Source organism: Motacilla alba, chromosome 4, assembly GCF_015832195.1.
Source record: "Motacilla alba alba isolate MOTALB_02 chromosome 4, Motacilla_alba_V1.0_pri, whole genome shotgun sequence".
NCBI lineage: Eukaryota > Metazoa > Chordata > Aves > Passeriformes > Motacillidae > Motacilla > Motacilla alba.
This window is the reverse complement of record NC_052019.1, coordinates 46,376,083-46,391,876: the sequence shown is the minus strand read 5'-3', so window position 1 is coordinate 46,391,876 and position 15,794 is coordinate 46,376,083. Positions and strand designations below refer to the sequence as shown.

Here is a 15,794-nt window from a genome sequence, read left to right as displayed (position 1 = left end):
TCCATACCTTCTACGAAAGTAAAAGCTCTTTGTAACCTGAAGACCTCTGGGAAGTATTGTGTCTGTAATTTTAAGAAACAAAAGAAGTTCCAGGACTGTTCCTGAGAACAGAGATTTTCCCTTTGCTGCCTGTAAGAATCATTAAACACTTAGAACAGAATCATGGAATTGTTTCGATTGGAAAATATGTTTGAGATCATTGAGCCCAACTGTTAACCTGACACTACCAAGTCCACCACTAAGCCATGTCCCTGACCACCACATCTATGCAAATCAAACAACTAAATAACTATTTAGTGCAATACAACACATCCTAAACAACTCCAGGGGTGGTGATTCAACCACTTCCTTGTGCAGCCTGGTCCAATGCTTGACAACTCCTTCCATGAAGAAATTTTTCATAATAGCCAATCTAAACCTCCACTAACGCAACTTGAGGCACTTTCCTCTTGTCTTATCATTTGTTACATGGGAGAAGAGATCAAACCCCACCTGGCTGCAGCCTCCTTTTCAGGTAGCTGAAGACAAGAAGGTCCCCCAATGAGCCTCCTTTTCTCCAGACAAAACATCCCTCCCCAGTTCCTTCAGCTGCTCCTCACAGGACCTGTGCTCCAGACCCTTCAGCAGCCCCACTGCTCTTCTCTGAACACTCTACAGTGCCTCAATGTCCTTCCTGCAGTGACTGGCCCAGAACTGGACACAGCACTCTGGGTGTGGCCTCACCAGCACCAAGTAGAGGGGGATGATCCCTTCCTTTTCCCCACAAACCAATTTCTTACCAGTCCAATGGCATAAAGAGCTGAAAATGGAAACCTGAACTAGCAAATATACACGAAGAGAAAGCACATGTTTCATAGAAAGCATTAATCTGCATTTCAGTGGAGCCTGTATCTGGATCCCATTTCCTTTGTGTAAAACTCTGCAAATATGTACCTGCATGGTTGAGGAGTGTTTCATAAAGATTACAGTTTCTAGAATGCTAGAACTGAAATGTTCAATGCTGTAATATTGATGTATAACCTAGATATAAGAACGATCAGTTAAGAAAAGAGATTAACTATGATGAAAAATCTCTTATAACTTCTTTAAAAGGAGTGAACCCCTCCCACGCTATCTGCCTTAATTGATGAAAAGTGCTGCAGTTAATTAGTGCTCAAGAAGAGCTTCTTATCTTCATTGTTCTAGTCACTGTTGTGGCAGCCATCACCAAAGTGCAGAGGTTACAAAATGCCTGACCATTTTCCCTGAGATCTCCAGCAAGTTCAGCCCAGTGCAACTGTACTGGTGAAAAAAAAAAGAATAGTTGCAGTGAAAGGCACAGGCTGAGAATTTCCATTTCATCTGCTAGTTCTCATAAACTTTTGCAGCTAAACAGCTTAAGAACAGCACCTTATAAAATTTACTATGAACATGCTACCAGAATAAAACAATGAAGGCGCCTATAGAACTCTGGCCATTGAAAACAAAATCACAATTAGTAGCTTCCCAGAGGAGCTATGAAGATTCCCAGCAGCTGAGATTCTGGCCTTGACGATTGGCCTGAAAGGCTGGATTGAAACCAGCAGAACTTCCCAGACAATTCTGCCTGGTCCCTGAGAATTCATTTTAACCTGAGATGAAAAACAGTATTAATTCATATTAAAGATGTGGCATTCTACAGACTTAACTGCAAGGTTACACTTTTCCACTGTCTTTCACAAATATGGCTGTATCCTTTGGAAGAACATTCTCCTTTTTCTGAACAACCAGTGAAAGCAATAACATTACATTTTACTTTCTTGAACAGATGCCCAGCAAGTCTGTATAAGCACAAAAATGCTACTTTGGAAAACAATGTATCTTAAAGCAGAGGGATTTTGCATATGGGTTAATAATCATAGTATAGATTTCTTTTGCAAAGAGACACCTTTACCTGAGTTCTCTGGTTATTCTGGAGTGTTTTCATGCAAAACATGTGCAAAATTACTTATATGTCTTTAAGGCCCATTTTGGGGAAGAAAATAATACACTGAGGTTTTCTTTCACTAACAAATGTGGTTGTACACTAAATATGTTTAAATTTACTCCTGGAAAAAGGAGCTGAAAACATAGCATATTTTAATAGTCCAGATTCTTATTAATATGAACTAGTTTAAAATACTTTACACATAAAAGCACACAAAAAAAATTCTCCTAAATGGAAATTAGGAACAAAACCATCCCATGCACACCTTCTATCCCACTGCAGTTTATGAATCTGAACATGTCCATCTGCCAGTGTCAGCCAATATTTTCCATCACTGATTCTAATTTCTCATGAATAGTCTGCAACCAGAAATTCTAACACTTGGGTAGAAAGGAATCACAAAGCCATCTATCATTCACTCTGAAAATGACAAAATAAACTGGAAAAACTCTTGCATGGTACTTAAGTTCTTATCATCAAGAATAGCAGGCAAATGGCAGGGAAAGCAGGATGAATTATGAGAGGCAGGACACAACTTGAACTGAAAAGGTTGAAAAGCTATGGAAACTACTGCCCTTCTCTCTTGAGTAGCACATATTTTTCTAGTTCCACATAATATTTCAAAACATAATCCCTTTGGTCACCCCACTCCTTGGCCTTCCCCTGAATTATCTTAATCCTTTCTGCACAAAGGAATGATACCTTCAACTCTTGAAGAAAGTACATCTGCAGGGCTTCCAATGTCATGGAAACCAGACAAAAATTTCAACAAGTCATTCTTTCATTCTCTTCTAACATTAAAGAGGCATGCAGTCACATCTTTATAACCTAAACCTCCATCTCACCTAAAAAGAAACTGAAATTTCTTGGCTCAAAAAGCAAACATACTCTTCCGCAGCAACATACAGTGTCAAAAAACAAAGTCTTCCCAAGAATTCTCCCAAGCATCTCAACTGCAAGGACAGACCAGCAAAAGAAGCATGCTGGCACTAAAACAACCTGGAATGATTTTTAAGAGAGACTCCTGTAAGAAACAACATAATCTCCCACATCCTAAATTGTCCCACCACCATGCCATAACCCACACTTCTTTTTTTACAATGGAAATAGGGAAAAAGAAAGGCCATTCCCTGTCTCAAAGATGAACTCTCTTGAGCCAAAGCAGAACTCATGTCAGAGAACTCAAACACTGTCAGTGTCAGTATATGGTCCAAGCAAAACTCTTCTGCCTGAGAGGGAGAAAAGTTATTACTGCCCTCTCCCAAAACACCCTGAAACATCATTTCATTTTTTATTTACTAGCACAGAACTTCATTAAATACGAAGAAAAACATGGCAGCCGATTCACAGTTGCAGCAAATTGCCATCTTTTCACTAGAGTCACTAGATTTCCAGTTTCATTGAAAGAAGAACATGAACATTCCCAGAATTCCAAATGCATTAAAATAATTTCAACTTTCTGTAAATCAAGGTACACATTATTGCAGGTGTTGGGAGGAAAGGGTTAAGCCCACAAGATTTTTTTAAGGAGGAAATAATTTCACTCCAAGTGACCTTGCAGCTGGGAACACTAAAAATTTTGGTGTGGGGAAACTCCAGTTATTATGTCCACTGTTGTTCATCCTCTGCCTGTTTTGAGAAGCAGAATTCCTGTGTGGAGTCAACACACTGTCACAGACATGCTTGAGCCCTCTTTCTGCTGGGAGAAGGAGTGAGCATAGAAGCACAGCCTCGTGATAAACTGCTCCTGCAGGAAACCTTTGATATACAGGGGCCAGCAGCAGCCCCACCGCACCCCTGCTGTGCACCAGGATGAGCTGAGCCCAAGGGAGCCTGTATCCCTGTGTGTCTCTTTTCACTAGGATAAACTGAGCCTAACAGAGCTGGGTCTCTGTGCGTCTCCACTGCTTGGTGTTGTCAGCGAGGTGATGAAATAAATCTGCTCTTTCCATTTCAGCTGAGGCTTCCTGGTTGCCCTGGTTACCTGTAAGTATTGATGCATACAGCAGGTCACTCATTACTCAGTGTGTGTCACAGGTTCCAGGTACATCCTGAGGAACAAGCTGGAAAACACTGCTACCTATTTCTGTTGCCATATCCTGTAATTTTCAAGAAATTTATTCTCCTTCTTTTGGGAGAAAATAGAAAACTAAGTAATTGCAAGCTATGCCATTGTTGGTTCAGAGGTTCACACTAAAATTGTCAGCTCTATCAATACCACGCACATTCATCTAGAAATACCAAGGCATGCTACCAAATACAGGTGTAAAAAATGCTTCTGAAAGAGAAAAATGTTCTGTCCCCAATACTATAATGCAGAGGTCAGGCTTGCTGCTATCCTTAACTTGAACAGCACCATGGGATTTAAAGCCTCAGAGAGTGTGACCCTACAGGCCATAAATAGCCTTCATCTTCCACAACCTTCAGCATGTCACCCAAACTGTATGGATTCTCTTCCAGCATTTAGTGCTCTTCTTGGCAGCATCCCACCTCTATCTTGAAGGAAGAGTCAGAATATATGCCACAGTACTTGCTTCTTAATGGAAAGGACGTTGGACAGGCGGGCAAGCAGGAAACCACAGCACACTCCAACATATGCACTTTTGGGAGACTAGGACTGATAGTACTTTTTGGAACTCATTGAATTGAGAGTTTCAATTTCATCAAGAAGAAAAACAGGAATCTAACTCAGACTGGAGACTCTTGGTGTGAAACAAAAGCAAGTCCTTACAAAAGAATTCCTGCAGAAATAACATAGAAGCTCCTCTGGGCAGAGATCCACATTTTCCTTTACTTTGAAAAGATAATAGGTGAAAAATGCACAAAAAGAAACCCAGGCAGGAAAAGGCCTGTGCTCCCCACCACATAATATACTATTTTTTGTAGCAATTCAATCTTATAACATACCTGTTGGGAAATCAGCTATTCCTGGAGCAGTATCTGAATTTCCAATATGGAAATACATGAAATGCATGACGGAAGTTGTCAGAAACAGCTGAAAAGTCCCTGAATAATTGTAACATTTTCCACAGGGAAGAGAAGTCTGCAAATCTGTACTAGAATAAAGAGTATGTCAGAAGCACCAAGAAGAATAAAAAGAAACTAATTACCTCCCTGACACTCTGATGCTCTTTACTTGATCTATACATAACCTAACATTTAAACCGTCAGACTGACTTTTGAAGCAGACATTTGGAGCTGGAAATTCATGTAATCTGGGATCTTTCTCCAACTCAAGCTTGCTGATTTGATTTTTAAACACCTTTTCTTCCTATCTAAACATATCTGCATTTAGAGAAACACAGTAGTAGCATTTTTTTAGTTCTTACACACAGATGATTACGTTAGAGCAGTGGGAATACTGTGAACATGGGGAATAAAAGGTGACGGATTAAAAGCCATCAAGGATCCTGTGACTCTGCAGATCTGGTGTTGAATAGAAGGACACTTTTGCAGAACCTGATTGAGTTCTGTCCAGAGGTCAAATTGGAGAATATTCCAAATACATGAAAACAAACCAAAAAGTTTTGTTCTTACCTATTGTATCTATTCTTCACAGGCACTCAGAAACCAAAAGAACAGAGTAAAAAAGAGCCCCGAAGGATGCTAAAACATGAGGCAGTACTTTTGGGAGGCTTTGGTTGTAAAATTAATAAATCTTTACTGCAAAATGAAAAAGTACAGGACTTCAACTACCTGATCACAGCAGATAGTTCCAAGTCTCAGAATCTTTTTTTTTTTTCTTTCTAAAGATATTGGATTTTGTCAATTGAAAATATTTTGCCATTTGTCAAGGTAAAATATCATCACACCTGTTTAAATCTTCACAAATTCAGATAGCAATCATATCTGCATTGATTGTTGAGCTGATTTTTACTGATAATCCTCCTTCTCAGAAGCACTCAGGAATCAAAACCACATGCCCTGAGCTACAATCTGTCATCTCTCATAAAAATAAAAAAAGACCGTGTTTAGAGAGATCTTAAGGGAGAAGAAGCACTGCATGTTCCACCATTCTGGGAATATGTGACAGGCAGAAACTTATGATGTCTCAACCTGTGGCTAAAGCTGATTTACAACCAGTGGAGCTTCAATTTAATTCCAAATGAATCGGAAGTATTTGACAGAGGAAAAGAGAGGAAAAAACTGAAACCTCAGAACAGAACTTTCTGACAGTTTCACTGCTGCCTCTTCACTGTTCTGTCAGGCAAAGGTCCAGAGCCCTTGCCACACAGATTGCCTGAATTTTGGCCTGTAAAACATGTAGATGGTTCCTATGCTGCTCAATGGACTCAAGGTAGAAACAGCTCAGCTTCAGAGCCAGTGTGAAGAGGGGGCCAGGAACTGGGAACCCCTGGCTTGATTCTTTTTTGTTTTACTGTGCCCTTAGCTGGTTTATTTCCTTCTGCTTCTCCAAGCTTAAAGAAGTTGGCCTTATGGGACAGATGACTGTATTTAAACAGAGGATGTTTTCTTTCTTGTGTTTCCTTCACAAATAAGGCCTCAAATAGCCTGTGACAAAGGAAGGTCTGGAAATACACAGCCATAAAGCTTTTTAGAATTTATCATCTTAAAAGGTATATGTCATGTTAGACCTTCTTAGAAAACTGGAAGGATACTTACTGTCAATCCTTGTTCTCCTGGTTTTCCTGGCTCACCCTTCAAATAAAAAAAAGGAGTGAATAATTTCAGAAACACATCTTGAATCCAGTTTTCTATCTAGCAACAAATTATCTTTAAAAGTTTATTCTTAAACAGGTATGGCAACTAACTGCACAAGTACAGCTTCACAACCATGTATTGTTATAGTTCTCAAGGCAAGAATTAAGTATTGGTGTTCTGACTGTCCCTTGGTTCCAAACATAATATTCCATTCCACTGTGCTAGAGGACACAGAGAAAGGTTATTTTCACACATGTGCTGTATCCCACTGTTTATATATTCCAAGATTACTGGTCTGTATCATCACCTCACTCAGCAGGCAGAACTTACTCTTGTCAATTACCAGGTTCCATAAAACCATGAATATTGGTATTTTGAAGCCATTAAATAATTACTCAGCTGTTAAGTACCTGGACTGGCTTTCAAAATGGTAAGCCATCATATCCTCAATGTATTCTCTCTGTGGGCACAACTCTATATACAGTCAGAATTTATTTTCTCCCCTTTCTTCCCATATGAACACATATACAGTAAAACATATCAGTCATACAATATGGGCTAAAAATACCCATCCAAAAAAACCAGAGCTCCTATCATTTTAGTGATCTCGTTTGTATACTACTCCCTTGAAAACCCAACTGAGCACAGGGCAGTCCATGCGCTATTGTATCAGCTCAGCTGCAGGGTCTTCTTTAGCAGCTTTGTCATAAAAGAAAGCCTGTCATAAAATTGATGAGAACTGTTCTGATGTTGTTCCTGGCAACTGAAAAGAATCAGGGCTGCTTCTCTGGCTACACGTGCACTGCACTCAGAAGCAAACACACAGCATCTGCACTCACACCAAGGACAGCTGGGAGCAAGAAGCCATGGAGGAAGATGTTCCTGGCCAGTCACTGCCCCAAAACACCATCTTACAGCTGTGGCAATTGTAAACCTTCTTGCTTGAGAAGGACAGGCTGGAAGAGAAGCCCTGCTTTGTCTAACCCTGCAAAAGAGGTAATGTCTGCCTAATGGTCATTGGTCACTCTAAGGACACCCTCCTCCAGCTGTGTGATGCTGCAACCCCCCAGCTCACAGCACAGTGCAGCTGCTGTTTTCAGCTCACAAGGTCCACACAAGTCTTTACCTCAAAGACAAAGCTGTCCTTCCCTCTCAGCTAAGTTCTCCCTTTACAGCTCTCCTGTTTGAGTGTGTTTCACACAGCCATGGAGGAACAAGCCTTCTGAGGACCAGCAACATTAACTTGAGGGTACAGAACACTAGCAAGGGGCAGCAAACTGGATGGTTTTTACCTAAGTGCTTGTTTGTATCTAATTCTAAAGCAGTATTATGATTTTCCATAATGTTATAGGGCTTAAGATAGCCACAGCTTAAAAACTATAAAAAGAAACCCTCTCTTGCCATCTAAAGTCAAAATCACTACAGAACTATTATAAAATGGAATGACCTCATTGCATAAAATGCATGACTCTCCTGTTATGAGAAACACTAATGATCCCTTTGCTAAAAAGCACAAAGCAACACGCAGCCACACTGTAACTAGCTAGGCCAGCTGATTCTACTAGCCCCATCTATGTATGTGAATTATTAAAACACTACTGCTGCAGTCAGAAACGGATTCTGGTTTCAGGCTTGCCCTTACTAGATCAAACCAGCACCAACTCTGCTGACCACAGTCCATTTGACCACAACAAGAGAATGCAAGAGAGACCCAGAAGAGGCCCAGAGCCTGATGTGCCACAGGTCTAACAAGAAATGAGAAGGTTGCCAAAGTAAAGCATCGTGAGAGCTACAGACTTCTAATGTCATTTCATAACCTTGAGCTAGAACTTAGGAGGGCAGGAGTGGTAAAAAAGCCAAGCCAAAACAACAACAGCAGCAGCAGCTCTAGAGTCCTAGATGTCTCAACTAGCCAGCTTTGCTGGATTTTCACAGGAAATTTTAGCAGCATCTTCCTATTATCATGCTATATTACATTTAGACAGTTAATACCTGAATAGGGTTAGAACAGGAGTGTAGGTATTTTCTTTCTCAGTTTTAGCTAAAAAAGCCCTGCAGGAAAAATTTATGCTGTCCTGGCCTCATGTAACAAGTGGTGCTTTTTCTTCAAGAAACGAGTTTCTGTTTCCAGTGCTGGTCCTCACCTTGCTGGTTCCCTATGTGCCTTCTTGGTCACCATCTTCACCTTTCACGGATGTGAACGTGTGTGTGCATCTGTACATGTGCCATTTCATTTTTTGTGTCTCCCTCCTGCCTGTGATTCCATATCCACACTGATAACACAGCGCCATTCATAGTGAAAAGAGAGATACTTCTTTCAAGGGAATAAAAATTAAGGAGGCCACAAAGTATAAACTAAAATCAAACACATACTTTTCTAAAAAGTCATGTGTTTAGGCATCTGTTTAAAAAGTGTGGGATTCATCCTGTGCCTAAAACAAACAATACACAATGTACTGGATTCTGCTGCTTGTCCTAATGAAGTATGGGGGCAGAGCCAAAGAAAATGGTACTGTTCTTCTTGTTTAAAGATAGCAGGATCTAACTCCAAACTTCATCATCCCCTGGGCAGCTTTAGCAGTTTATTACTTTATTCCATGACTTTTGAGGTTAAACCATTAAGAAGTGAGAAGTCAAGCACATCCATGCTATGAGGCCCCAAATTCAGTTTTATCTTGAAGTTTGAATAGAAACATTTACTACTCGTGGAAAGGGGGAGACTCTCCTCACACAGCTATTAAACATCACCGAGTGACTGAGAAACCTTAGAAAGTGTAGGGAAACTGCCAGGGGTGGAAGGCAAGGAACCTTGGCGTTACTTCTGGCCCTGCTATACACTTGTTCTGTGTGTGGGGGACTTCAGGTACACCCTGAAACCTGCCTGTGGTTCAGCTTCTGCATGTCTTACTTGCCAGTCTGACCTCAGAAAATGTCTTTGACACTCTGCTGGCATAGGCTTGAGAGAAATGTGCACACCAAAGCAGTAACAGAGTAACTCACCGTTAAGCCAGGCATCCCACGAGGACCATCTTTGCCGGTATCTCCTGGGGGACCTCTGGGTCCTGGTGGCCCTGGAGGTCCAGGGGGTCCAGCCTGTCCTTGGTCCCCCTAAACCAATAAAAACTCATCACAAAACTGGCTTTAGAGGCATCAACCACATAAAAACACATCAATTCACCCATAAAGAGTGCAAGACAGGCTGGAAGAAGCTGCCATGAACTGGACAGTGGCTTCTTCACTGCTTATGGCAGAAACAGCACTTTGCCTTGAAGACCAACAGTTTGTATAGGTCCGGTGCAATCAGCCACAGAGCAGAAGGTTTAGATTCTAAACTGCTTGTTTTACCACATCACATTGCCAAAATTTGGGATGGTCTTGAAATATTTTACTCATCTAGTTCTCCAGAGCAAGTGACTGTTTTTGATAAGCATCTGTTTGCTTCATGATTTGCATAATCATAACAAAGCTGAGGCGAAAAAGAAAAGTCGCATCTGAGAATATACAGATTTGCACAGCAATTTTCCAAGCCCATGAATGATACATGGATAGATTTCAAAATTGAGCATGGAAAATAACTGCTTCTTGATGGAGTTGTACATTATTTTCCATCTGTTTTGGGAGGCTGTTTTATAGTGACAATTAGCTAACTCTCTTCATTTTTACCTAATAATTTGTTAAAGTCAATTTTCAAGAGAGTTGTCAAAACATATTACCTTCCCCTCTAAAAAAGAAAAGACACCCCAAAATGGTGCTTTAGTTATTTCCAGCACATTACTGCAAACCACTGGAAAAAAGCTGCTGGCATCTCAAACACGGCTCACTTAGCAAAGCCACCCATAGTCTTTTAACTGTTAATACCATTAACAGTTGCTTCATTTCAAAGCATTTTCAAGTGAACAACCTGCTGTAAGAAGGCATCTGACAAAAAGGTACAGCAAAGAGCAAACTGAATGTAAAGAAGAACCAGACTCCAGTGAGATGAAGCACTACCTTAATGAGGCGGCGTTTAATGAGCTGCTGATCAGCAGAGAGAAACCCATGATTGATTTTAGGAAACACCATCTGATCAGGCAGGTGAGGTCAAAGGTTGAAGATCAGAGATGAGAGAATTGAAGAATAGACATCAGAAGGCCCGAGAAAGAAATAAAGACATATTCATTAGATTTGTAATAGCTATTATAATATGAACTGGTGCTTCTGCCTGAAAGAAACTGTGCATTTTATTTTGGAAAAAGATTGCCTCTACTGAACAGGACATACTGCAATGACTTAAATCATATACAGTGACTTAAATGCATAACTGTTTTCTCTCCAGATTTTGCATGAGAATTCTGCATGTGTATTAGTTTTTTTCATTACCCAGGCTCTAAAAATCAGTAGTTTTATATATTGTTCTTTCAGCAAAGCTTCTAGAGACAAAGCACCAGTTCAACTTTCAGTCAGATTTTCTAACCAGCATAGTGTGCCATGAAGAATGGTGTTATTTTTATAAGGTCTGAAGTTCCAGCTTGACCAGATTGCTTCCTGCTTAATTTGCAAATTTGAAAAAATCTGGATGTACAGATTAAACCTCTGATATCTAACACAAATATCTGACTCTACGTGTAACCAGTATAGAGTTCACTGACATTTTCCACACACATGTATGCCTCAGGGAAGCAGCGCAACAGAAAAAACTCATCTGAAAATAAAATACTGACCAAGACCATGGGGAATGTAGGCATTTCCAGGGGTACACAGTTATAGATTTGATTCCATGCTCTGCATCAGGAGTACTTAGATCAATGCAAAGGCAGTAAGAGATTTGGCTTAGATCCACCCTAAGAATTCACTGGTATTCCATGCTAAAAACAATTTTTCATGTGCACTTTTATGCTGATACAGAGAGACCTGACTGAACAGGTACATGTCAGCCACAAACCTTGACGGTGAGGATCTGATTACTGTGCAGAGCAGCAACTGTGGGGAAGCCTGGCAGACCCTAGGGACACAGCATAACATGGTACGAGAACAGCACGACACAAACATCACAGAGACCATTTACTAACAGACAAACAGAACAAACACTACGTTTGGTACACCCCACACTGCCGACAGACAGGAAACGGCCTCTCTGTCATATGGGAAACAGAGTTAGGGCTGCACTGCACTGCAGAGGCAAGTTGATACTTCACAATGAGAATATCAAGAGATTTTAGAAGGAGCAATCCCATGAAGGTGTCTCTCCTTAAAATTAATTAAAATGAACAATAAATTGTTATGATATTTTTGAAAATTGTTAAGACTATCAGCCAGCAGACTAGTGAGCCATTTTCAATTGAAATGTACTACAGCACTTCGAGATCTATGTGGAAAGCCTTGACTCTGGATTGCTGCAGAAGCTGACAGCAATGACAGCACACTCTGAAGAGCTCTGCATAATTAATGTCCTGCTCCTCACATTCTGTTTAACATATGACATTTAGCACATAAATTGGTAGCACATAAACAACTAGGAACACTGAACATAAATCTACTGCTAGATCTTGGGAAGTCCATAATGGCCATGGTCAAAGTTTTCAAGAAATACATAGCAGTATTTTCACATCCATTTTTACCCCCTCAGTTGCTATATGCCACATATGGTTTCTCATGTTCTACTCTACCAAGATGTGCAGAACTTGTACTGTACTGGCACAAAAAGGGAAGAGTGCGGTGATTGTGGCCTGCTGTCACACTATGAGGGGGTGAATTTTGCTCTCATTTCAACACTTTTCTTGAGCTGCCTTGTAGGGTATGAATTAAACTTTCTGATGAAGCCAAAACCTTATGCAGTTGAGCAGTGAATTCCTAAAGAGGAGGAAATCCCTAAGTCCTCTCCTTGCCTTTAGCATAGCAGGCACTGTTAGAAGCAGAGGCTTGTTCAATGGCAGAGAGACATTAGGCTGAGGAACATTCAATAAAATACATCCAGGGAGCTCTAAGGCCCCTATATGCCCACAGACCACCTTTATGAGGTAGAGTTGGCCACACAGCCCCGCTGGGGGCTCCTCCTGGAGCAAACAGGTGCACCATGCCAGCTTAGCACCTCCTAAGGGGAAGGCTGTGCCCAGCTCTTGCTGCCAGGCAAGGGCCCTTCTGAGGAGTCTTGCGTGAAGGTTCTGCTGGTGCAGCCCATGTTGCTGTAGCACATGAGCTCTCTGCAGCCCAGTTGGCCTGCTGGGGAGCACCAACAAGCCAGGGCAGCCAGCCAGGTCTCTCAGCTGCAGCAGATTGTTTTAATGTGGCAAATACTTGCTCTGTTCATCACACCAGAGAGCCTGTGGAGCACAAAGACTGCACCAGTCTTTACAAAAAAGGGAGAGTTACTTTTTGATGTATACATATCTTTACTAGCATCTTGGAGTTGCATTTAGCATGTTTATTCCTGCTCTACATCCATGAGATGAAGCTGAGACCCTGTAAGTTGATCCTCTAAAGCCAGTGGCTAAATGCAGCTTTCCCACTTCATTGGGATGAACCGCAGTGTGGCTAACTGCATTGCCCAGTGCCCTGAAATCTCCTCTTTAGAAACAAATAAACAGAAAACAAAACCAAAAAAGGCTAAAACTCACAACATATAAAGGGACTCACTCCTGAGACACTGGTAAGACTGGAATGATACATCATTTAGGAAACAGATGTATCAAGTTTTCATTTATCTTATTATGGAATGTAAGTTAAAGTTATTAGAGAGTAATGTGTCAGAATCTTTACATCTGTGACTCATTAGCCCTGCTGTGCACATGATCCATTTCTCCTCTAGATAGAACTACAACACTCATGTAATGGAAATGAGCACAAACAAGAAACGTACGTAAGAAGATAAATCTGAATAGGAAGCAATAAATGACACATATTGAAAAAATGGATAAACATAAATTTTTTAAACAACTTCATTTTTACTCATCAGCCTTTAGAATTACAGCACAGTAATTTTCAGTCACCTCTAAATTAGCATATTAACAATTTGATGTTTTAAACTCCTATTAATTTTATTTCATCTCCAACATGAAAGAGAACTGAGAATTAATTTTAAAAAGGCACTTATTCAGAAAATACAGTGGTTTGTCATGAAAGATTTTCTTTCTCCCTGAGGAGAAATAAAAGACTTTGGAAATATTTGTGTAGCTGTACACAGAACCATTTACATTCAGCACTTCACAGTCCAGCCCCAGCATTCCCAAAGCTTCCCAACACCACACGGGCAAGTTCAAGATTAGCTGTCAGTACTGCAGTTTTCTGCCTACATGAACAATACATGAGAAAAGGGTCCATCCCATTCTTCCATCTGCAGCTTAGTTGCTTCTTCCACTTGTTCCCAAGTAGGACAAAGCTTTCCTTCCTTTGCCCAAAGTGGCCATAATCTCAGACCTAACACATGCAATGACAGTTTGGACCTGGATCATCTCCCCATCAGTAACACACATCTTTGGAGAGAGCCAGAAACATGGGAATGCTAAATGGAACCCAGCAAAGACACTACAATAGGTCCATAGTTTTTGCATGTGTGGGAGGCTTTAGAAGGCATTGCATCCTCTGGCATGCATGAAAGATAATGCTGGCACACAATGAGCTTCTAAAAGGGCATAAAAAGAGCTATCCTTCCCACAAAATAAGTTCTCTTCCTTTCCTGTCACTCTGCTATAAATATAGCCACAAATATCCCCTGGATCTGTTTTATTTTTTCCCTATCGAAGGCTGTTCTGAACGACGGATTCAAAGTTACTCAATTTTCTCTTTATTTGGTTCGATTCTTGAACTGCACATAGGAAGGGTTCTTGTTCTACACCCTGGGAGGCCCTAACAGAATACAAAACACTACAGTCATCAACAGCGACCACTGGTCTACTAAATTCCTCTGCTGACAGCTACTCAAGCTCACCCTGAAATGCTAGCTGGTTACAATTTCTAAATTAGCACAGTTGCTGCATGCCTCGCTGCCATTTTTGCCCAAATGCCAAGCAAAACACGATGCCTGATGGAGGCCAACAGCCATGGGACAACATTACCCACCTGAAAGTGTAGGTAAAGCCTATTTGCCCCATACAATGGCTATTGAGAAAATCGAGGGATGCCAGAACATTGTAACATTCCCCGTCTGATTTTTTTACTCGGATGAAACAGTTCTCCTTTTACATTCATCACAGCCTTGAAGGATGTAATTCCCACTAGCTCTCCTAGATTTTACACAGTACTCTCAGCTTTGTCCACTGGTCCACATGAGGTCAATATTATAAGGTCATCATAACCTTGTCAGAGGCAAGTATGATAACATTAGGCAGCAGTGTTACTGGTTTTACACTGTGCTCCACACACTCCAGTTTGACTACTGCATTTGCTCAGTATAGTAAATGTCACAGTCCTCTCTAGGATTTTCCTTCTGACCTGCCAATAAACCCAAGCTGCACAAGCTTGCATGTTCCTGTGAAGACATGGTAAATGAGACAGGAATTACCACCTGCTGTTCTCTTGCACTTCCTAAGGTTACAGCCAGCTGCTGCTATTTCACATCAAATCACACAGGCTTCAGGCCAGAGTGATCCTGACACTCTTTATGGCTGCTCTGCCTCTCTCCAACACCACCTCCAGCTCTAATTAATCCCTCAGACCGAGTGCCAGTCCTGTGGCTAATTATTGTACCTGCCCTGGGGAATACAGTGTTTGGTATCACCCTGTACAGTGCCACGCACTCTCAGCAGGAGCTCTCTTATATAATCCCTTTTATCATAACTGCTGCTTTCTCCAGCAGCAAATCTGCTAGCAAAAACAGTACACCACAACAAGACAAGAATCCATAAACTTCTTTTCACTTAGGTAAACATTCAGCAAAGAGTTCTGATTTGAATACATTATATAATGGTCCAGACTTTGCAAAAAATAGTAAAAATGCACTGTTTAAGATCTAGCATAAACAGATCACTGTAAAAGCATTATTTCCTATAATGACCTCTGTGAAATCTACCTGACACTGCATTCAAACTGAATAGAACTGGACAAAGCCAACACTTCTCCTATTATTAGATGAATTTTCACTGAGGCAAAATGTCTTTTCTCTACAACTCAATTATGTGTTGTGATGAGTGATCACACATCTGACCTCCATAAAATATCCTTCCTGAAGGCAAACCTGCTACTCTCACTGAAAGTGGTGGTAGGCATCCAGTTA

The 15,794-nt window shown here is 40.9% G+C and overlaps 1 protein-coding gene across 6 annotated transcripts in view; it reads right to left on the bottom strand.

Moving 5' to 3' along the window:
- COL25A1 (collagen type XXV alpha 1 chain) overlaps positions 1 to 15,794 on the bottom strand; it is a 298,274-nt gene that overhangs the window by 79,826 nt on the left and 202,654 nt on the right. For 3 of the 6 annotated variants that reach the window (XM_038136317.1, XM_038136316.1, XM_038136321.1), the window contains exons 8-10: positions 11,529 to 11,588; positions 9,608 to 9,715; positions 6,569 to 6,604 (exon numbers count right to left, since the gene is read on the bottom strand). In XM_038136317.1, the coding sequence (XP_037992245.1) occupies positions 6,569 to 6,604; positions 9,608 to 9,715; positions 11,529 to 11,588 (204 nt within the window). Of the gene's footprint in view, positions 1 to 6,568; positions 6,605 to 9,607; positions 9,716 to 10,597; positions 10,670 to 11,528; positions 11,589 to 15,794 lie in introns of all 6 variants that reach the window. The other 3 variants (XM_038136318.1, XM_038136319.1, XM_038136320.1) reach the window with 1 other exon arrangement.